General features: G+C 33.9%; 1 protein-coding gene across 2 annotated transcripts; it reads left to right on the top strand.

The window, feature by feature from the left end:
* Window positions 1-4,444: 4,444 nt before the first annotated feature.
* On the top strand, window positions 4,445-21,201 carry LOC144852232 (CAAX prenyl protease 2-like). 2 transcript variants are annotated; one of them, XM_078710004.1, is made up of 10 exons: window positions 4,445-4,858; window positions 5,719-5,833; window positions 6,183-6,291; window positions 8,670-8,750; window positions 15,218-15,281; window positions 15,918-15,979; window positions 17,859-17,967; window positions 18,509-18,577; window positions 19,204-19,266; window positions 19,532-21,201. In XM_078710004.1, exons 2-10 carry the CDS (start codon window positions 5,724-5,726, stop codon window positions 19,729-19,731), a joined length of 867 nt encoding a protein of 288 aa, XP_078566130.1. In that variant the 5' UTR covers window positions 4,445-4,858; window positions 5,719-5,723; the 3' UTR covers window positions 19,732-21,201. The 2 variants fall into 2 exon arrangements, with proteins under 2 accessions (XP_078566130.1, XP_078566129.1); XM_078710003.1 differs by having other exon boundaries at window positions 4,837-4,858; window positions 5,671-5,833.
* The last annotated feature ends 4,264 nt before the right edge of the window (window positions 21,202-25,465 follow it).

Genomic DNA, 25,465 nt, shown 5'->3' with positions numbered 1-25,465 from the left:
TAATAAAGACGAGTAGTATATAGTATGTTTACACTGGCCAAACAATGACGTAATATGTTCGATCGGATGCACCTGTAGTAAAAACTCAACCCGTATGAAAGCACCTTTTTATTAACCACGCAATTTGTGTGCAGTTGTGAAGATCGATGCGCCGCGCATGCATCGCCCGCGGACATCATCAGTCTGCAGACTTACATAACTAAACGGGTATGATGCATATCCATATCGGAAGGCCCTCCTACACATTTCCTGAAGTTTGAACACATTATACCCCACATTATTTTCACTAACCCCGATCCAAAATATTGAAATAATATCAAATGGTTTACACCCAGTATCCCCACTTAAAATTCTCCTACTTGAAAATACAATTAGGCCTACTTTTAAAAATGTAAACCCATGTACCTCATGTATGAGGTACACATATAGTGACGCAGTAGAGCATATTTTTGTCCGTAAAAAAAATCTGTATAAAAATACGCTACTACTATCGCCAATCAATGAAGCGAACGTGCGCCTTTCTTAAGCTTGATTTTCATTTGGACGCAACGCAAGGACGTAACGCAACGAAAAGTTATTGACCAATCACAAGCGATGGATTATTCGAACACTCGCGTTGATTGGTCAACTCGCTCTGCGTCCTTGCGTTGTGTATAACCACGCTTTAAGCTTGGTTCCCACTAGGACGTAACGCAAGAACGTAAACGCATCGCAAGCGTGTTGACCAATGACAAGCGACAGTTCGAATGATTCATCGCTTGTGATTGGTCAACTACCTTACGTTGCGCTCCGTCTTCGTGTTGCGTCTCTAGTGGGAATCAAGCATTAGTGACGCATTACGACGTACTATGCAGATATTAATCTCATAATTGACCTTAATGGTCAAGGTCACATATTTGTACAGTGTAATTCTTTCTGATTACTATTGTTATTACAACTTTATTGATTAAGATATCTGATCAAGTAATTCGCAGAAATTGATTCCTTTAACCTTCTGACAAGTAATTGATAGAAATTTAAAGAAGCAACTGAATAAATATGGCTGCCTAGATACGCTATTAGCGGTAAATATAACTGTACTTTGATCTGATGAATACGCGACGCGAAACGATACAAAGTTGACGCGCGCGTACAAAAGCGTTTTTATCCGTATTTGGACGCGGTGGAAGCGGCTTACAAAGGCTATATCACTTTGTCGAACGCGCGCGCGCTTGATATCGCGCGTCATCAAAGAAGCCGCAAAGTGGGAGGTGTTGCACATACAAAATTGTATTAATTTATTGGACGCGCTTGTTACGTAGGCCTCCGACTGGCGTCGTCACAAAAAAAAGACTAAAGCGTAAAATTGCAAGCCCGTGTGTACGAAGGCCGCACTTCGGTGTTTGAACGTACTAGTATATGATGAAGTAGGCCTACTATCAAACTGGGTATCTTCAGCAATGTAAAGAATGAATATCATCATATGGGCTAATTGTCATCCTTTCAACGGTCTAGAATTGTTGGAAATGCAGAACATGTTTGGAATGACAATCTCATCAAATGAAGCGTAGGCCTAAATGGTGTTTCGACAGACATAACATCCGATTTGGAATGCCAATGATCAGCTTCGTTTCCCAGGGACTTGACGTAAAATGCTAGGCTTAATGACAGGGATATTCTCATGCGAAAATCCAGATATTTTGTATAAGGGGTGGGGGGGGGGGGGGTGACGGGCACCATCTTATAATGATTTTGTTCGTACAAATTTGCAGTTATAAATTAAATAGCTTAATGAATAAAGGGGAATTAAAAGGTGCTAGTATCGGACTGAGATAGAGGAACAAATGTTGTCATAAGATGTCATACTCGGGATTGTAGTCGTCTGTTAGTCATCCCTCAGTATTGTATAGGCCTAATATTTTTGAGTTTTTTTGTTTTGCATTGATAACAGTATTATCGTCGTGCCTTGTCTAGTGACAGTTCAAATAATGTTCACGGTAGTCAGAAAAATATAATGATCGATCATGACAATTGCTCACATCTCCCAGCAGCAAATTTAGTTATCTTATCGTCCCTATTTTAATATCGTCGCGTATAATAAAACGCGGCGGCGATAATAAAAACACCGCGGTGACGACCTCGTTACTCTATAATATTTTTCTGATTGAAAATACGGTAATGATTGCTCATATGACTGTAGACACTGACTGGTAGTGATGTTTCTGCATTCGGACAATTTCTCATCTCAGCATGAAGCGAATAACTTTTCGCCCGCAGATCATATACTCACATTCTATGAATGTCAGCTATGTTCGTCACCCGGACAACCGAGTGAGTTCCCGTTGGCTGGGTCAAAGTTCATGCGGATTTACGCTGTTCGATGACGGTTAGACGTAGATGTACAGAATCTGTCAGCTGTTAGAATCTTTTAGTTAAACAAACAGTGAAAGAGGGATGATATAATCGCAAAGGTTTTGTCAGATATTCGATACACGTCCATTGAATGTCAGACAGATATCGACACATTGTGCAAAATATAACCTATCTAGTAGGCACAATTATTATGATACTTGTAAAACAAAGTGTATGTCTAATTATAATGTTAAAAGTTAGTGATAAGTTTTCATAATAAGCAAATATCTTTGCCATTTTATAAGATAAAAACGTTGTTTTATTAAGCCTTACGTTTTGTCTACACTATCACACTTTATGTGACAAAAAATTATGACGTCATGTCACTACCATATTTGGGCACATCACACTTTTTTTTTTTTAAACTAGTTTGATAGTGTAGACAGAGCTTAAGTTTTTGGCTTAAGCTTGGTTCCCACTAGGACGCAATGCAAGGATGTAAGCGCAACGCAAGTAATTTGACCAAACACAAGCAATGGATTATCAGAACTGACTGTCGCTTTTGTCATTGGTTACTCGCTTGTTTTGCGTTTACGTCCCTGCGTTACGTTCTAGTGGGAACCAAGCTTAAAGCGCAAAACCATATACACTGTTACATACGATCTATTATGACATTTGTTGTGGGTGACTTGCAGGTGCATAATGTTCGATGATGAAGTATTTAAACACCATGAGACTTTATTATTCGGACGGGCCTTTTGGGAGTTTGACATACATTGCATGTATAAACACTCTTAGTGAACAAGGCTCTCAAATATTGTTATTTATTTACACAGATTTTATGTCTTAATTATTAATAATAATCATTTAATTTCCCTCACAAGAAGAGTACTGATGAAACTCAGGCGTCTACTTGGTTCCCACAAGGACCTAGACGCAACGCAAGGACCTAGACGCAACGTAAACCCGATTTTCCACTAGGCGAATTCGTTTGCGCAAATCGATAGCGTCCGCTTATACGCATGCGTAGAGAGTGTTTGGAAGATGGAAACATGAAAGTGGAAAATCACAAGCTATAGATTATTCGAACTGTCGTTTGTGATTGGTCAATTCCCACAGTATCAGTGACGCACCTCGACGAGTGACGCAACTAGACGTATTATGATGCGTACGTCCAACGCCATACAGTTATTGAACGTACCAATACTCGTCAAAAGTTGCCCGAATATTAAGGGCCCGTTTCTATTGAGCAGGTACGGGTTTAAACACTCCGGTCTTGATCGCCAAGAACCGTTCTTAAACCGGTTTCTGTGCGGTGGAGCTACAACGCAATCTAAACGCGTGTTTTGTTATTGAAAGCACGTCTGCTCACTTTTGTTAAGGGTTAAATCATCATCACCAGCCTATAGACACATACTTTTAAGTCACGAAAATAAACAAACTGACTATTATGCTGTAAGTTGTTTTCTTTTAGATGTATTGACATTTTTGGCGCGTGCTATTAGGAACTTAATTAGCTAAATGATCACAAAGTAACATTCCGTCTGAATAATTCAACTCCATTCTACATTATGCGTCGCTGAATATCTGTGATAGGGATCTAGATCTTGATAGTTGGCTACGGCAGATAATGTTACTATGTTAAACTTTATCCTAGATATTCCTACAACATTAGAATGAGTAGGCCTATTTGTGCATCATCGTGGTTTTATACCACGATCGGTCATTCAGTCGCGCGTGGAATATAAATAGAGAGAGCTTTTGATTTTGCGACGACCTGGGACTAAAGCTTGGTTCCTTCTGCAGTAATGCTTGGTTCCCACTAGAGACGCAACACAAGAACGTAACGCAACGCAAATTTGGTCCACAATGATGACGACATCGAATCACAGCATTTGAAACTTTCTCCCCTTAATCAGGAACATGTTAAATTGATGATGTTCAAAATATATTTTGAGATAATTTGTTTATATTGATTGTTGGTATTTTAATGTCCTATTTTCCACAAGGAGGAAACATGTGTGTTCGTTGTGCTTATTAAAGAAGTATAACCTCGGCGCCTGAGAATTTTGCTTATTGACTTGTGACAGCTGAGAGCGGTACAGTAGGTCGAACGCGCGAGAATTACATACTGAGTTATTTAATACAGAATCGTTTGCCGGATTATAACCTAATTAATCGCGGTAACATGCTTGTTAACGAAATAGCCCGCAATCCACATGAAACACGTCCAAGCGGGCTTCTACGCATGCCACTTTTAATCTTTTTCATTTTTGTTTAAATTACCAGACAACAGCCAAGGGCAACGCCACGGATGACATTCCGGTACTGCGTATGGTTGGCTTGCCATCGTTCTGTAAACATCAAGCGGGGTTAAGACGTAGGGCAACGGCTCGCGCACTGCACGCGAACGGAGGTGAATGGAGGCATGTGAATCGGGCGACTTGTCATCGCCCCTGTGCTCCGCTAAGCTCTGTTTAGTTAACAAGCAATCATGAACGTGGCCGTCATTCTTAGCATTCCACCGGTATGTACTTAAAAGACTCCCAGCCTACGAAAGTCAAGCATCGTATAGAATCCAAAGAATTATGACAACCAATGCAATTCCCTAAATCACCAGGAGAGAAACTTAGGCCTATTTATCAGGATAGTGACGAGGTTATTAAATGTAATTAATAATGTTTCGAAGTCATTTGATGACATGCTCTATAATTGATACTAATGTTTAATAGATTCTGACATTCACATCATCTCCGATAAAAAAATAAAGTATAAGTAGACCTATAGGCCTAAGATTTGCATTGAATTATTTTATTGATATCACGCGTGCGTACACTTGTTGACTTTTGAATTGTATTGATAATTATGTTTCCTCACAATTACCATGCGCGCGTTTACTTGTCGATAGTGATATTGTACGCGCGCGTAATTGTACACACGTCAATGCGTGCACTAATACAATACTGAGAGTTGAGCCGAAAAAACCCGTTTATTATAACTTGACGGTTATATTGTTAATTGTGATAATGAACTTCTGAGAACGATGAAAAAAACAAATGTAAACAAAACTTTCATTTGTCACTAATAATTGTTTGTGCGGTATTTTTATTCTCGTAGCAGCTGCTGGCGTTGACATTATGTGGAGATGTGTTTTTTTTCACCGTCAGCTCTGTCAGTGACTATCTCGTGACTTTTATCTCCTAATAGATCCAAAATAATTGTACCAAAACATTGTTTTCATTGATTAGTTTTAGTTTTTTAGTAACTAAACACTTTTTAGAATATAAAAATCTTTATTCGTGGTATAAAAAGAATGTTCGATTCTGATCCTATATTCAGCCATTATAGCGCCACCACTTTTCAAACTATTTGTTTACAAAATGGCAGCCACCATGGAGGTAATTTTCGAATGTGAATCTGAAGTAATTTCTATCGTTTATTGTCTTCTTTTGGCAATCATTTACGTCAGCAGTCTATATGTATGTGGCATAAAACTTCCAAGGTAACTTTTTTCCTTTCTATAGTTGTTTTACAATGTGAAATACATACTTCAAAATCGTAGGCCATGCATGTGCGGTAGGCATGTTTGGTTGTGTCTTTGTGTTGGTTGGTGAGCGAGCTGAAGTTACTTACCTGAAGCAGGGACGTTTCGTCCTAAGTTTCACGGAAAGTCACACTATCAGATTAAACTATTACCTGTTTGTTGAACGTCCAACAATTTTTATTTTATTTAAAGAAATAGACATCCTCTTGACAAATAGATAGACCTGATAATAATTAATATATAAAATAATCCTTTCTTTGATTTAAGATTTATTTAAATAATACAATTTCAATTATTTTTCATTCAGGGATCATCCAAAAACAGTCAAAAGGAGAATAGCAGCTGTCATTATAGTCTGCATCATTGCACCTATTTTGTTACTGTTTCTAGGACAACCAACGACCAAGGACCAAGAAGTAAGCACACATCTATTCTATTTACTGTGTTCCCATTTTGACTTTTTTACTTCTAATTTTGAATCAACCCTTAATAACCATTCCATTGTTTAATTAAGATCTCTCATCACCCACAATTCCAGCTCAATCAGCTCACCCCATTGGCTGTAGCCAGCATGAGCAAGACAAGGTATATAACAATTTTATATTAATAATTATGTTTAAAAAAAAAAAAATCTATTTTTTATCTCTTGCTACAACCCATTACAACCACAACTCTCTCTCAGTACCCCTAAGCTCTGTCTACTCTATCAAACTAGTTTGACAAAAAATGTGTGATGTGCCCAAATATGGTAGGTTGAAAAGTCCATATATGAGCCCATTTTTTTGTTTTGTTTGAAATTCACAATCAGCGATCCCTTCAAGCTCCCTTACCAACATTGACGCCAACTCACTCAGCACCCCCAAATTAAGTTCTCTCGTTACCCCTCAACTCAAGCTCCCTCGGTACCCCTCAACTCAAGCTCCCTTGGTACCCCTCAACTCAAGCTCCCTTGGTACCCCTCAACGCAAGATTCCTCACCTCGCTTAATTCCAGTACAGCTCACTCTACACCCCCAACTCAAACTCCTTTGTTACACCTCAACGCAAGCATAACCACCACTCAATCTCCCTCAGCTTCTCTACTCATATCACCCTCAACCTCCCAACTTATGCTTCTCTAAATCATATGACCAAACCACTCATCCTGTTTATTATTTCTATCAGTATTCTTCTCAAGGAACCTACTGATAATAATGTTATCATTAACAACATTCCTAAAACTTTGATACTATTATAGATATAGAGTAAAATTAGGGCCAATTATCGTAACTTAAAATCACGTTCACAAAATGCCACAGTCTTAATATCCTCATAACATCTTGTGTTCCCACCTGTTTTAAACTCATCAGTCCAAAATCTACCCATCACTCATCTACCAAAGAATGTTATGTTATCATCAATATGATATATCCTCTAATTGAACTGAAATGTACGTCTATTAGTAGTAATAACATAACTGTTCAAGTTATTGCGCTTATACGCACAGTGAATCTTTACACAAGGTTAGATAGAGGGATGATAACAGGAGCGTTTTAAAATCATAATGTGACCTGTAATAGAGCAGACAACTTGTGACAACATTTCAGCGATTTTAGGACCAGGTGGGCCTACATATATCCATTTATTTTATTGGTGCGATAGCTAGGCACCTGCCAAGCATCGGGCCATCATGTTACACATAGCCTTGTAACTGATTGTGTGGCCTCGTTCCTTCTACATCTCTGTTACCATAATCCGTGTATCTGATTTATTTATATACAATTTGGTTGCACGTTCCTGTGTAATTGCATTTGATTTCATTTTGAATCTAGTTTCAAAAAGATCTGTCTACACTATCAAACTAGTTTGACAAAAAAAGTGTGATGTGCCCAAGTATTCGGATTCATATTCGATTATTAAGTCATTCATACATATACAGTAGTACAATGATAAATTTGTTTTCTTGGCAGAAAAACACAAACAAAACAATACACACATAATATTTACATTCATGATCATCATGGTAGTGATATTCCCAAATATGGTAGTGATATGACATCATCGTGTCCATATATGGGGCACATCACATTTTTTTTATAGTGTATACAGAGCTTAAGTTTGAATTATTAAATTATTATATGTTATGGATAAACAGTAGTAAATGTAACTTGCAGGTTCCGTAATATTTTGTCAAGCTTTCGTTTTTTGTATTGTTTGTGTTGATGATTTAAAACAAACATTCCATGCACTATCACACAGCAGGGATTGTTCTGTATCTCCAAGAATCCACTCTCTTTGTTGTTATATTTTGGATGTAATTGCTAGGGGTTGAAAGTAGATCTATTTGGTGTTAACACACTTTAGTACTCTAACCTGGTTTCTGAATGATAAGTTTATATGTTGCCCATGCAGACTAAAGTCATCTAGAAGCATACGTAAAGAGTCTTTGGTGCTAACAAACTTTAGTACTCTTTAACTCAGTTTCTGAATGATGAGCGCATATGTTGCTGCCCATGCAGACTAAGTCATCTACAGTAGCATATATAATGATTCTTTGGTGTTAACACACTTTAGTACTCAGTACCCAGTTTCTGAATGATGAGCGCATACGGTGGCCATGTACATCATGTCATCCAGCATAAGTAAACAGTCTTTGGTGCTAACAAACTTTAGTAAAACACAGTTTCTGAATGATATGCGTGTATGGCACTGACACTCTTGCATAAAAAAGCAAATGAATTTTAAATCAAAAACACTAACAATAAGAAGCTCCATTATTAACTCAGGTTGGTTTTAATAATAATTTTTCATTTTAGGTGAAAGAACTATGGGTTTGGCTTGGAATGCGATTGGACGGGTTCTTAGTAGCTGCCACGCTCCCCTTACTTCTAACAATGGTAAGTATGAAAACCGATATAATCATCTTTTGGCCCACTCTAGGGTTGATTGACACCGTGACAAGGTCCGAACTGGACCTCACTGAAAAAAATGCCTCAACCTCCTACTCTTCTGAAAGATGACATACCAAGTTCATTGTGGTGTGTTCTACCACCAGGTCTATGATCAAAGAATGATTTGAACCTGTGCCGATATTATTCCTATGTCCTAACCACTCTGCCTCTTCACTCAACTTGAACCTGTGCCAAGATTATTATATTATAAGATTACATTATTTTTATATACATTATTTTTACATCTGTTATTATATTACAATACTATTATTATTATTTCATGACTTGAAAATTGTGACCTATATTAACTCATTAAACATTCATTGTATTATTATATTATTGATTATATAAAAATGTGTATTTAATCTTCAATGAAATATAATATGTCAGTGACTATACTTAAATAGTGCATTAATTGACAGACTTGTGTTATTGCCATTGGGTACTCACTACTAGTATTTCTTCATCGTTGTAAGTTCCACTATCAACAAATTGATTATTATAGAAGTAGGAGTCCGACTAGAAGGCCTACTTTTCAAGTAATAATAATAATATAATATCCTGGATTTATATTGCGCCTAATGTTGTGAAACCTCTAAGCGCTGTGAACATTATTACCCCAGTCATTTTTTTTTTTGGATCAAACATGTATGAAAACATACTCCCATAATGCAGCTAGTAATCAGCGCAAAGATGTGGCTGTGTGAACTAGGTCACCGGGATAACCCCCTACTCGTCCCGAAAGATGTACTATACTAGGTTCACATTTTGTGTACACTAGACCTACAGTTTATAGTCCTTATCCGAGAAGACTTGTTCTACCACCTGAACCATGGAGCGAGTGAGGGTCGAACCCTTGCTGATTTTATGGCTACATATTATGGCTCCACTGTCTTAACCGTTTGGTCACTTGCTTGGTGGAAGTCCGCAACGATTCTGATGTGCAAATTGATCGTCAAACTTGGGTATAGGGGCGAGTATAAGAATGAACATACTTCTTTAATAAAGTACTTATTTATGTAATAAACTTATAATACCTTTATGATACTTCCTTTCATATCAATATTCTGTTATATTTCTTATAATTATTAATGTTCATTGTACAACCAGTTAAAGGTGATAACAAATTATTACTTGGCAAAATAGAATTTTGTACTTGTTACTTTGTTTGTTAGCACGATAGCGCCTGCAATTTTCAAGTTATTATTCTGAAAATGCCAGTGGGTATATACTTACCCATCTGACTAAGTACTGTACTTCACTCAGTTTCTGAGTGCTTTTATTTTAATATCGCGTCTCTTCTGGAAATAACTAAACTTGTACTCTTGTTTTTACAATGTTACAATGTTTAACTCATTTTTATTTTCTCATACAGTACATGCTTGAAATGAATAGAATAAATATATTATATTATGATATTTTTTATATCATAATTTACAGTTCATTAAAAGGTCATGGTTATTATTCTCTTGAGCCATGTGCTCGCATTAAATTATATTTTTATAGCAATAATAATAATATACATTAATTACTTTTATCAGCTGTTGATGAAGAAAGTTTAACATTTGATTAAAAGAATTTAAATGAAGTAATTTACTCATCACACATGCTCAGCATTATTGACGTCAGACAACGTTGATTTGAACATGATAATAATTTTGATTTATGATTTAGTATTTTAGATATGCATAGTTGTATTATTATTTCCAGAACACTCATATTGCCCTGTGTTAATTTAATGTTGGTGTACAATATATTTATTTAAAATTTACCAAATTTCAAGAAATTGGCCCAGTCAGCGTGAATATTTTATGAGGCCTCAGCAATAGATAACAAAATATAAGAATTTATAAAATATGTACAATTTAAAACTTTATAAAAATCACAATGAAGGTATACAAAATGAAAGCAAAACGAAGATAGAAAAAAATACAATAATTTCAAACAATCATGGAACCAGCGTGAGCTAATTTTATGGGTCGCACCCAACAATAAAAAATGATGATAGTAATTTATAAAAGTGTACAAACTTTAAATAAAAAAACCAAATATTATACAAAAGGTACAAAAAAAAAATGAAATTGACAATAAAATTTACTAATTATAGTAGAATCTTTTGGGACACCCATTCAGGGGACACCTCTATTAAAGGGACACTTTCCTTTGAAAAGAACAAGGGGAAATAATGTTTTAACACTATGGAAAGATGGCTCCTAATTAAGAACACCTTACAAGGGCACACATTGTTCGAATGTATTCCCTTAATAGAAGTTACATTATATTTTACAATCAATTTAAAACATAGCTACTGTATTACACATTCTCAACACTAGAGATCTATCAAAACCATAGAGATATTATCTCTATGATCAAAACTTAGTAATGTATGGAAGTGAATAATAAATTATTGTTAGAATGTTATCAGCATACCAGGACATACTTTGAATGTTTGTCAAATGTCAAAACAGTAACATTTGTTAATGTTTACTAATTAGTAAATATTGAATGTCTCAAATGACATATAATTGAAGCAAAAGGGTGTTTTTTTTCCTTTTTTTTATTTATTTTTTATACATTTAGTAATTATATTCTCTAGGTATTCTAATAATAAATTCAAAGAAATATTACAGTATTTAAAATAATTACTCAAAGTTAAATTATAGTTTACCGTAATAATTTATTTAAAACTTTAAATAAATTTCACTTATATTTTCAAACTTGTTTTGCTTTGATATTAGTTTAATATAGATTTATTATTAATTTTTATTTATTTGAATTTATTAAAAGAAAACCAATAATTATATAACATTTAGTAATAATTACAAGGTATGTTTAACAATACAAAGTTCTTATCAAACACGGTGGCTGTCCGTTTGACGTGATCAATAATAGGCCTACGACGATCAATAGTTCGACAATCTATATTTAATAAAGAGTAATCGGTTGTGCCGTCGCTCCATCGTAAGTTAGTCAGATAGCAGAGCGATCTGTGCTCAGTCTTCTGGCCTGCCTGTAGCGTTGGCTCCAGGTTCAAAACCCATCAATACTCTTTATGATTTTTTTTATTGACCATCTTCTTATACTGACCATTTCTGTTCTCACCATTTGCCAAGAGGTATGCTCTTTGGATTGCATATGCTCTATCAATTGATTAAGATTAAGGCTACGTTTACGATTTGTCAATGATAGCCACGATGATTTTCAAAACACCACTTTATCATTAGTTCAAACTTTGCAACACTTCAACTTCATCAAAGCCATGCATCTGTAACTTTATAATTTGACTGACTTGTACCAGCGAGGAATTCTATCAGTCACAATCACTGCTATGCCACCCCCTGCTAAAGTACCAAAACCTTAATTGGATCCCCGGGGAGATCCCCGGGGTGACAGCAAACCTACAACAAGTGCGAAATGAAACGATGACTACCTCGATGACAGTTATGTTTTCTTTAGCCATCTCTCTCCTCAGGAGAACATTTTAGCGACATCTGAAGAAGCAACTGTGATGAGTGGAAGTTAAAGCTGTTTCAAATTCCTGCCGGGCTTGCGAATGCCCCGGGTAATTTACTCCGGTGTTGGGTGATGCAATGTAAACATCAATTATGATTCTTGTTCAGTCTAAACGCCACAAGCTTATCCAGCGGTTCAATGTCAGGATTGTAGCAAAAAACAAATAATATTCTATTTGGTGAAATACTCCAGATGTAGCTTTTTCTGTACTATTATTGTGATTAAATTATTTCTATAATTTTGTTTACGCAATTTGTTAGTTGATTGTTTTTACAGTTGCCAGTGGAAAATTTTTAGTTACAGTATAGTTAATTTTTATAATTAATTTTATAAGTTGGCTGGTTTTAATTTCTGAAGAAATAGACTTTAAACCAAAAGAGGCTTAATCTGACAATTTCAAATTCAACTTGTTGTAGATTTAATTAATTTGCCAAAATGTGCTTAAAAACTTGCTAATGCTGGTAAGAATATTTTTGCTGGTAAGAATATTTTGGACACCCCTATTAAGGGGACACTACGTTACCTTCTTGTAAAATTGAACGAGGGGAAAAAAATGTTTAACACTATGTCCAACCCTTATTGAAGGAACACCTCTATTAAGGGGACACCTTGTTGGGTCCTGATGTTCCACTGTAATAAAGATTTTCTAATGGATAATAAAGTCAATTTATAGCCATGAAAACAATCCAAGGAAAGAATAAAATACATTTTTTTTTTTTAATTTCAATGTTCATTCTCAACTTTATTACAAATTTATACTATAGTATTAAACAACTTACACACAATTTCTTACAGTAGTATACCTTGAATACATTTGCAATTAATGATTGCTCTAGATAAAATAGATACATGCCATATTTTCTCGTTTCAACTTTACAAACGTTAATTTAGCTTGTGTTTTTTTTCAAAATAGATCGTCTGTCATGCATGATTGAACTCGGTGTCTTCAATCATCGTGTAAAATGAGACAACTTGCCCTTTTTGATTTTCGATTCGGTAAACACTGTCAATTTCTGTAATCCTATCCAGAATACTATATTCTTACTTGTTATTTTGTATTTTTACTTTAATTAGTTTTTCTGTTGTTTCTACAGGTTTGTCCTTCGTACGTGATAACTCTGGTCGTATTTACTTCTTCCTGATTTTCATTTTTTTAAAACTCTGTTCCAATCATGGAATTTAATTTATTCACAAACAACATAGACCATGCCCCAAAGTTAGAAAAACAACCAATTAACATATGCCTAAATAGACATGTGATTTAAAAATCTTTGCATATCGATTGAATATCAGTTTAAAAAAAACTTATTTAAATTCATAATTAATTCCAAAACTAGACTACCAGTCTAGACACCACTATTGGTTTATGTAATTTCTTTGTTGATAATTCTGAAAAAGGTTTTATTTTCTTGGACTATCTTTTTCAAATTTGTTTACAAAGTCCTTTCAACTCCACTTCATTAGCATCAAATAAGACTTAGTTTATAAGCATGATAAATTATAAAATAGTTTTTCCATTCTGTAATTGGCAAGTTACTCCCTGTTGGATGTGTATAAAAAAAAAAATAATAATAGTCATGTGTTCAGGGAATACAGCACACTCACACTATAATAATAAAATAAATATTAATAACATTTTTCTTTTTGCTTTTTTTTTTGTTTTTACTGTATGAACATTTTTGTGAAAATGAAAATATACTGAATTCATACAGTATCCTACAATAAATGTCTGTTATGAAATTTCAATTCAAATATATTAATTGCGATTCATGGCCTGCGGCAGTCAACAAATCCAATTTTCTTTCATCGGAATTCTTACAATTCTAGAGTGCGGAATTTAAACAGTTGGAAACTAACGTTGACTTGTAAGAAAACAGAGTGACACTAATTGGCAAGAATCTTGTAAAACTAACCAGAGAGGAAATTGAAAATGCTAAGTAATTAGTTGAACCACGTGGCTGTCGTATTGAAAACAAAGTGATATTTCATTGTTCTCTCCGAGATTTATATTTATTTAATTGCGTCAATCCTGATGGATTTGGACGGAGAGGAACGACTGTGATTAAATTTGTTTGGTAGCCAGTATGACTTATTCCAACAAAATATATTTGACAGTAGATTCTCTCACCAATGTTAACAAAGGCTCTGAATATAGTTCTTGTATTATAGTATTAAATTCATTATTTTCAAGCACAGAAATAAAATTGAATTTAGCATATTTTGGGGTAACAAAAATTAAATTTTGTTTCATTTTATATACATATTATTGTAAAAAAAAGAGTATGAGACGCCAAAATGAAAAAAAAATTCTAATATTTTCTTTCTATTAATTGATATCTGAAATAAAGAATGAATAAATTATTTTGAATGAATTTATCTGGTTTAAAAAAAAAATAGAACATACTCACAGAAACACAGATACTTAGTGGGAAAGAAAAGTCTAATGTTGTGCATAAATATAAAATAATTTAAAAAAATTATTTTTATTTACTAAATCATAGTTTTGTACAGATATATGGCGGACATTTTGAGGATCTCTTTCCTTGTTCGAATCACTTCCCTGTCACTTCATCGTTGCAGTATGAATCAAACGCACGCATGCAAGCATCTTTGTAAAACCATATGTGTGAAATATGCATTAGAAAAATCTGCAGTTTTAAACAGATACCATTATACAATGAGTGTAATGTATGTAACAAAAAACCAAAGTTTTAACCGGATTTATAAATCATGAATAATCAGGAATAATAAGTTATAAACTGTATAAAATGAATATAAGAGAATGTATTTTGTAACCTCATACATTTTGTGTTTTATTTCCAAAATTAACTTCCATCATCACAAAGAATAAAGCAAGATAATGATGAATATTTATGATGTTTTATTTTTGCATTTTTCAGATTTTATTTCTTGGACCATTAACAATGACGATAATTGATTTATATCAATCAAATTGTTTATTTTGTGAGTATTCATCTTTTTATAATAAAATTATTTTAAAATAAATTTTATCAGGATTATTGTTTACTGATGTTGTAATAAACAATAGAAATGTTGAACCCGGAGCTACCCTTTAAAGCTATTTTTGGGTATAAATAATTGGGGGTTATTAAGTTAAAAAACACAATTTTAAACAAAAAGATAGAAGGAGGCATTAATAATAAGCATAAATAATGTTTATAAGTGCAATGCAATGGTACAAATAATTTTATGAGCGTATGTGTTCATGAGGGGTAGCCGAGTAAAAATACTTTCATATTTTACCGAATGAAATTATTTGTTCCATTGCATGAATAAAAAACATTCATTATTTGTCACACTTCCTTTTAATGAGAGGCTAAGCCAAAAGGCGTGCTTCAATTTTGGACGTGGAATTGAACAATTATAGGCGGCACACATTACAGGTTTAAACATGATCAGTCAAAAATGAACGTTCAAAACCAAATTGTACTCATATAACAACATTGCACTCTCGATGATGTAATTCAGAGTTCAATAGAATATTTATTGAATATCATGTGACCCACAATTATCGAATCAAATGAAAATTACAACTGTTTATAGTATTGTTTATTTTTATTATTTTGCATTTAACCATAGCCCCAAGTCTCTGGTTTGATCAAGACTTGTTCAGTTTAGTTTTCATCAGAAATTTTATTGTGGTGAGTAGAATTTTTATTTGATAAGAAATCTAAATATAATTTAAATATTTACAGTCATGCATTGCACATACAATTCAGGTTTATGCATTCAGAGTAGAAAAATTCAAGCCCATTCATCAATTAGTGTATGTTCTTTTTAATAATACAATCTAATTAGATAAATGCTAATTTTTTAGTATAAAAATTATAATTTCATACTCGAATATAATCCCATTCCTTAATGGATTCATTTTATTAGATTAGAGAATAGTCCTAGGTTGAATTCTTGACCGTCCTGACAGTCAACGAAGTGTAAAGATGGAATCCGTTTTACGATATGCAAATATAAATATTTAACTTATATTGTTACATAATGTAGTGTGTACTAAAAAAATGAAAAGAAAATTATTCATGTTTTGTATCAATGTTTCATCCTTAAGCTCAGTCTACTACACTATCAAACTAGTTTGACAAAAGTGATGTGCTCAAATATGGTAGTGATATGCTTAAATATGGTAGTGATATGACATCATCGTGTCCATATATGGTCACATCACATTTTTTTGTCACATAAAGTTTGATAGTGTAGACAGAGCTATAGAACATTTCGACTGTTTCAATAATGTTTGATTCTGGATTGATGATGCAACCAACCTCTTTGTCATCGTCATAATTTATTTTCACTTTCAGCATATGTCTGTACATGACAAAAATCATGGCGGAAAACATTTTTCTTCCATTACTTTGACATGATCCCTTGGAGTTTTCTCTTTTTATTTTGTTAAAATCTACAAAATGATTGATTGATACAATGTTGTATTTGACGTGATCTCTTTTCTCTGTTGAAATATATAAAAATGATTAATCGACACAGGTACAGATTTTAGTGAAACAGTCTCAATGCCGTGGAATCGAGTTTATTAATCTACACAAATATACTTTGACTTAGCAAACATAAACGTTATACATGCCATCTTAAGACAGTGTAATTCAAAGCATGTAACCCCTATAGCAATATGAGCTATTAGAGTTTCTTAGCATTAACTTTGAGATACCTAGTTAGTTTATTGAAGATGTGACATGGAGAAATCAAAACAGTCAAGTAGACAAAATTTGGAAATAATAATTTGAGGTACTGCTCTCAATAAATTGTTTCTGATGTACTCCACAATTTGCATTCAACTAATATGAATAAATATTAACAGAAAAAAAATAAAAACTTAAAATTATTTTATATCATGAGTAACATTAAAACATTCAACAATTAAACCACACATGATATATAAGACTGGTAGATTGTTAACATTTTTTGGGAAAAATATTACATTTGTTATTGATTTGATTTGACTTTAACAAATGTGTTGCATTGTATTTTAGCATATGTTTTATGAACAAGTCAATTTCAACATGAGTACTGTGCGTATAATTCAAGGTTTTCTATCGGCACAGTGACCCAGTTCTCTGTGCTGATGGACAACAGAATAAAGGAGCACATTTAACGGTCATTAAAACGCACAGTTGAGAGTGCCGATAGAAAACCATGAATTTGATTCACAGTTGACTGTACCGATAGCCTCCACACCATAGATTGACTATCGGCATAGTCAACTGTACTGATACTATAGCCTCCACAGATTGACTATCGGCACAGTTAATTTTGTTGATAGCCTCCACATCGTGCTAATATCAAAAATACTAATTTGCACTCGCAGTAAACTGCCTATAGAAAACTTTATATTACATGTATGGTTGATTGTGCCTAGGGCCAATCCATCTATTTCACTACCAATCACAATCTTTATCCATACATGTCATTCATAATGTGTTTGATGTCCGTTGAGTGCCATGCTATTTACCCAGACTTAACATATTAAGTTCTTGTATGTTATTCAACCCTCAGGCGCCCATATCTGAGGAGTTCGTATTCAGAGCGTGTATGCTGCCTTTACTCGTTCCATGTCTCGGAGCATTAAAATCTATATTCATTTGCCCTCTGCTATTTGGTGTAGGTATGTGACGTTTACTTTGATATTAGATTTCATAGAATGTTTTTATTTAACTCATTATTTATTTATCTAGAACACAAGGTCGTAGACTTTTAGAATATAATGATTAATATTATGAGAAATAAAGATTAAGTAAATTATTTTATGTACTTTTTTTTCCCCATCTTTTTTTTCCCTTATTTTTTTTCATTTAATTTTCTTATTTTCTGTATTTCATTTCTTTAGGTTTTGTTCTTTTCTTTTACTTCTTTACCCATTCATTCTCATCAAAAAGTGAAGTAATCAACCTCATCATTATCAACATCATCATATCATCATACATCATCATCTTTCTTCTGCTATAATTTCTTTTCATCTTTTTTATTTTTCTATTTATTTATTATTCCTCCTTATTATTTTCCTGCCTCCTCCTCTCTCCTTTAAGTATTTATGGAACTATCGTCTAGGGTCATTCTTAGGCCATAAATGATATTAAACAACAAATGTAATGTCATAAATTAATTTGACTTCTTAGCATATCTAAGATTTCTTTCTTTCTTCACAGCTCATGCCCACCACGCTATAGAAAGATTTAGATCTCGGGAACAGCTAGTGAACATCCTTGCAGGCTTTGGTTAGTATTCATGTTCCCAAATATGGTAGTAATATACCCAAATATGGTAGTAATATACCCAAATATGGTAGTGACATGCCCAAATATGGTAGTGATATGACATCATCATGTCCATATATGGGCACATCACATTTTGTTGTCACATAAAGTTTGATAGTGTAGAACTTTACTTTTGTTCATCCCTTTGCCGTACTGTTGCTTTACAATCACCTGATACACTATTTTTCTGTATATTGGTCTTCGCTACCTGAATCTATAAAAAAATGATGCTGTAATCCTAATAACTTTTTATGTAGATTTAAAGTCATATCTTTTTTATTCGGAACATTATGTATACTTTTTTTTTTAATGAATTTTAACTTTGTTTACTGTATATAATGTCGTAAATTTTAAGCTGGATCTTCTGCCTTGTGAGCTATAGGGCTTCATTGACTTTTTAGAAACCCAAGACTTTCTTTGTCGAACAAATGAATGAAATTATACTACTTCATACTTTTTAAAACCGCCCTGAGGTGTATCCTGATCTGTTATACTATAGGTGGCGCTATTACACATCTGTATTGAGATACTGTATTATTTTTATATACTTAAATTACTGACAATAATTTTTTTGTTTTTTCTTTTAGTCTTTCAGTTTACTTATACAACAATATTTGGAACATTTTGTGCTTTTATCTTTATAAGAACAGGTAAAGAAAATGTTTTAAAAATCTATTTTAATTATCATATAAATTTGAAAAGAAATAACTTACTTATTATTCTGGTATGGTGAAATAGTATAATGTTTTGCATTGTTGAATTGAGATAATACCCGATTCGATGAAAAATTGACTACTCCATTTCAACTCATAAAATATTCTCACCATCAAACTCATAAACATTCATTATTTGTATACCATTTCACCATATCACACTTATATTTTTTGATGTAACCGATTCTTTTTGATTTTTCAGGCCATCTTGTTGGCATATGTATGTGCCATACATTCTGCAACTTTATGGGATTCCCTGAGTTTCAACACATATTCTCTTACAGCAAACCAATCAGTACAATCATTTCCATCATGTTCTTAGTTGGACTAGGGTCATTTATATATCTATTGTTTCCTTTATCCAACCCTTCATACTATAGTAATAGTATATACACTTTATAGTATACAGCAGAACCCCTCCTTTGGGACACCTCTATTCCGGGGACACCTCTATTAATAGGAATCTTTACCATTAAACGAACAATGGGAAATATATGTTTTTACACTATGACAAACCCATATTCAGGGACACCACTATTAGAAGCTTGGTTCCCACTAGGACGCAATGCAAGGACATAGACGCAACGCAAGGAGGTAGACGCAACGCAAGGAGGTAGACGCAACGCAAAGAGGTAGACGCAACTCAAACGAGTTGACAAGTGACAGTCGAATAAATCCATCGCTTGTGATTGGTCAAATCCCTTACGTTGCATTACGTCGTGTTGCGTCTCTAGTGGGAACCAAGCATAAGGGAACACTTTCCTGATTTGACTGCAACCAACCCCAGGGGATAATCTTGTAAAGGAGGGTTCCAAAAGTGTCCCTTTAATAGGGGTTCTACTGTAATTATATAGTTTGATTAATTGTATTATTAAACTCTCATTTAAAAAGATTTTTGCTATATTGCTGTTTATATAAAAATGAATCTAAAATAAATGTATTATGTCAAAATCTGCCTTATTTTGGAAAATGTGGGAAATGTGTTAAAAATCTTTTTTCAGGTTAATATGTAATATACCACTATAGATATGTGTGTGAGATAATTTGTAACAGACGCCATTCAAATTTGAACTGAAAGATGAATGAGTTTCGATGCGCTTTCAAGTTTAGAAAAAGAATTAAAAAGCGAATCAAATGACCAAGACAATAATTGTTATGGTGTTCGAAAAATTGGTAGCAAAAAATAAATGATTACAGAAAATATAATTACTGCTAAAAACAATATTATATTTATTAACTTTGTCTGCTTGTCTTGCATCACATAGTGGCACTAAATATAATCTTTGGCGATATGTACTACTGCCTAAATGCTAAAGCAACTGGGTTCAAATCTAGTTCTGATCAAGTATAAAGAAACATTTTTATAAGGCTGTTTAAAATATTGGCTTATGAAAATATAAACTAATATATTCAAAAATGAGTATCTCTTGCATGGTATTCATATAAATGATTATATTGGCATAATTTTTTACTTTGTCTTATAAAAATGTATAATATATTATATCCATAAATTATTTTGCATTGTATTTTTTCTAAATTAAGGGGTGGGGGCCTTTGACCTATGTACTGTAATATTTATAGCATGTGTTTTTAAAACTACTATATCAGGACGAGGAAGGATGCCAATTTTAGGAATTCAATTTGCAATTTGTCTAAATATAAAGTACTTTATAAACACAAAATATTCTTTTTAAAAAAAATATTCTCTCTTGAATATGTTGCATATGATACCATATTCATTTATTTGTACATTATTGACTAATTTGTTTTTAAGAGATACTTTCTGCAATATTCAAAAATATAATATTGGAACACTATTTACTAATAATATAATAGTACTGTATTATTAATGTATGTTGTACCATTTTTACAAATTTGTATAAATAAAGCTTGTTATTTACAACATATTGTGTGATTTTTGTTTTATGTTTACTTGCTATAGCATAACATAGTATTAATAGTCTGTACTATTATAATCTAAAATTCGAGGTATATTCAGAGCGTCATTCTGACGATGGAGCATTCTCTACTTCTCTACGGAGCGCCATTTATGCCTTTATTTACTTCCGAAATAGAAATAGTACTACGGTAACTGCTCAAGTGGATCACATTTGGCACCGGTGGAGCACAGTGATATGAAATAGAAATGCATCACTAATTTAAATAAATTTTTATATATTAATACACTGTGCTCAAGTGGACCCAATTTGGCGCCAGTGGAGCACAGTGATATAAAATACAAATAAAGTCACTGAATTTTAATATCTTTTTGTATGTTAATACACTGTGCTTAATTGAACCCAATTTGCCGGGGAGCACAGTGGTATATAGAAATAAAGTCACTAAATTTTAATAAATTTAAGAAACAACAATATCCTTTGTGTTCCCTTTAGCAGAGTCAATGCTCTTAAAAGTGGTTAGGCCTACATCAGTAGATTAAGTTTATCTTATAACAGTTTAGTCCAGGCCCATCCCCATATCGACATTTTTAATTCCAATCTTTATCTGTTTCGTCGTAATTTAAGTGTTTCTGAGTAATTGTCTTTGTATCTGTTAAACCAAGCTGTAAGTGGCGGATTTGTTTCTGCTGTTGTTTCTGGTTTAAAAAACTAGAGACTTAATATTTAATTTCATATTTCAATGAAAAGGTGCACTTTCCGGAGACAAGCTCTATTGTCCTGGTGAGTCTTATATAGTTTGTTTCATATCATTTCAAATCATGTAAAGTGCCATTTTTCCGGGCGGGAACCTATACAGCTCTATTTTTCAAAATTGTCTTTGCTCTGTACTGAAGATTCTTATATATGTTGTTAAAAAAAATAATAGGTGTCATTTCCGGGGACCTTGCAGCTAAAGTTTGGTATGCCGTGCGTTGTTATGCAAATGAGTTTGTGCAGGTGTATTATGGGGAAGATTCGCGGTGAACACGCCACACTGTTAAATTTGATGTTGTTAATCTTTACATTAGAAAATTGTTCATTCAAATCATGTAAATAAAACATTTTCCGGGCGGGAACCTAACAGCTCTTCTCTTTTAGTTTGCAAAAGTAATCTCGAAAAGAACTCATGTGGAAAAGAAGCCCACCCAAGAGTACTAAAAATGAAGGAGCACATGGGCTTCTTTTCAAGGTTTTATGGCTGTAGTCTATTTAATGGAAAATAATGCCATGCAACTTTGTTTTTGATTTAAAAAAAGGTCATTTACAAACCTCAAAATATCTCTCTTTCAAAGTCAAAGAAAAACAATATTTATTTCCAATTCCAAAAAAAAAAAAAAAAATATCCGTAGAGGTTCGAACCCAGTCTACTAGAGTTGAGAGCAACCAAACCTGAGCATTACCCGTTCGGCCACAAAGTAGTACATGACTGAACAGCTGATAATAGTCTATTTATACGTGTATTACGTAATTCATCAGTACGTCATAACTATCATATTAATCTTGTTAAAACCAAAATGATCAGTTAGCTCAGTCGTCTGAGCGTCGTGTTGACAACACGTATGTCGTGGGTTCGATTCCCACGCTGGTCGGTGGAATAGAGTTAAAGGCATGCGGCCACTGTGTTTGGGGTTCACAGAATTATACGTCCCCCTTTCCACCACACATCATGAGGCGACAACATCAATGCATCTGGTGATGTGGTGGAAACGACCCCAAAAGGCTGTGGCAGGGCCTTAGTGCTGAGGCAGGGAGAGCACATTTAACATCTTTTTTGTTTTAAATTTTTTTTTCAACCTGTATTCGATCTCGTAAATTTTATGTTTGCCGCCCTCAATTTTAAAAGAAATTGAATTTATTATATATTCATCGCAGGTGTACGAAACGGTTTGGTATGCCATTGCATTGTTATGCAATGGTCACGTGCAGGTGTAGTGGGAAAGATGCTATTGTTAGTCATTCGCGGTCAACACGCCACACTGTTAAATTTTGATTTTGTTAATACATGTTGCTACATTGGTGACGAAAATGTCCGATTCATGCAAGATATTGTATTGTAATATTATGTTATGAATAAACGTTTAAGGTAGTTGGTGTGTTGGCCAGAATCCCAGAATAAACATGTTTTAAACAGATAGTTTGTCTCCGATGGTTTTTGTATGGGGTTAATGGGGAGTGAAATAAGATAGAATATAGAACATTTGCAAAGATGGCGATTTCTAGACCAATTTCGAAGCATAGACTAATTCCGCCGCCGGGCTAGGCCTTAAACATATACGAAGTCGAGTTTTAAAGTAGAAAACCCCAGCTAAAATGTTGAAGTCGCATCTGGATAGTTGAAATTTTAACATTATCATAATTATCATAGGTGATTATGTATAGTAATAAGTATAAGTGCAATTCTGGGCTCTATTTTCATTATTATAGCTCTGCCCCAACGGTGGGCTAGTACTGGAGACTTAATATTTAATTTCATATTTCAATGAATAGGGGCACTTTCTAATATAATTTTTTTCATATAATTTCAAATCATGCAACGTGCCATTTATTTCGGGCGGGAACCTATGCAGCTCTATTTTTCAAAATTGTCTTCGCTCAGCCCCAAAAATGGTAGGGTACCGTACTGAAGATTCTTATACATGTTGTAATAAAAATAGATGTCATTTCCGGGGACCTTGCATCAAAACAGTTTGGTATGCCGTGCGTTGTTATGCAAATGAGTTTGTGCAGGTGTATTATGGGGAAGATTCGCGGTGAACACGCCACACTGTTAAATTTGATGTTGTTAATCTTTACATTAGAAAATTGTTCATTCAAATCATGTAAATAAAACATTTTCCGGGCGGGAACCTAACAGCTCTTCTCTTTTAGTTTGCAAAAGTAATCTCGAAAAGAACTCATGTGGAAAAGAAGCCCACCCAAGAGTACTAAAAATGAAGGAGCACATGGGCTTCTTTTCGAGGTTTTATGGCAGTAGTCTATTTAATGGAAAATAATGCCATGCAACTTTGTTTTTGATTTAAAAAAAGGTCCACTTGTTTAGGCCTGACATTTACAAACCTCAAAATATCTCTCTTTCAAAGTCAAAGAAAAACAATATTTATTTCCAATTCCAAAAAAAAAAAAAAAAAAATATCCGTAGAGGTTCGAACCCAGTCTACTAGAGTTGAGAGCAACCAAACCTGAGCATTACCCGTTCGGCCACAAAGTAGTACATGACTGAACAGCTGATAATAGTCTATTTATACGTGTATTACGTAATTCATCAGTACGTCATAACTATCATATTAATCTTGTTAAAACCAAAATGATCAGTTAGCTCAGTCGCCTGAGCGTCGTGTTGACAACACGTATGTCGTGGGTTCGATTCCCACGCTGGTCGGTGGAATAGAGTTAAAGGCATGCGGCCACTGTGTTTGGGGTTCACAGAATTATACGTCCCCCTTTCCACCACACATCATGAGGCGACAACATCAATGCATCTGGTGATGTGGTGGAAACGACCCCAAAAGGCTGTGGCAGGGCCTTAGTGCTGAGGCAGGGAGAGCACATTTAACATCTTTTTTGTTTTAAATTTTTTTTTCAACCTGTATTCGATCTCGTAAATTTTATGTTTGCCGCCCTCAATTTTAAAAGAAATTGAATTTATTATATATTCATCGCAGGTGTACGAAACGGTTTGGTATGCCATTGCATTGTTATGCAATGGTCACGTGCAGGTGTAGTGGGAAAGATGCTATTGTTAGTCATTCGCGGTCAACACGCCACACTGTTAAATTTTGATTTTGTTAATACATGTTGCTACATTGGTGACGAAAATGTCCGATTCATGCAAGATATTGTATTGTAATATTATGTTATGAATAAACGTTTAAGGTAGTTGGTGTGTTGGCCAGAATCCCAGAATAAACATGTTTTAAACAGATAGTTTGTCTCCGATGGTTTTTGTATGGGGTTAATGGGGAGTGAAATAAGATAGAATATAGAACATTTGCAAAGATGGCGATTTCTAGACCAATTTCGAAGCATAGACTAATTCCGCCGCCGGGCTAGGCCTTAAACATATACGAAGTCGAGTTTTAAAGTAGAAAACCCCAGCTAAAATGTTGAAGTCGCATCTGGATAGTTGAAATTTTAACATTATCATAATTATCATAGGTGATTATGTATAGTAATAAGTATAAGTGCAATTCTGGGCT

The sequence above is a fragment of the Antedon bifida genome, chromosome 9 (genome assembly GCF_963402885.1).
Source record: "Antedon bifida chromosome 9, ecAntBifi1.1, whole genome shotgun sequence".
Classification (NCBI taxonomy): Eukaryota; Metazoa; Echinodermata; class Crinoidea; order Comatulida; family Antedonidae; genus Antedon; species Antedon bifida.
This window is presented reverse-complemented; position numbering and strand designations above follow the sequence as displayed.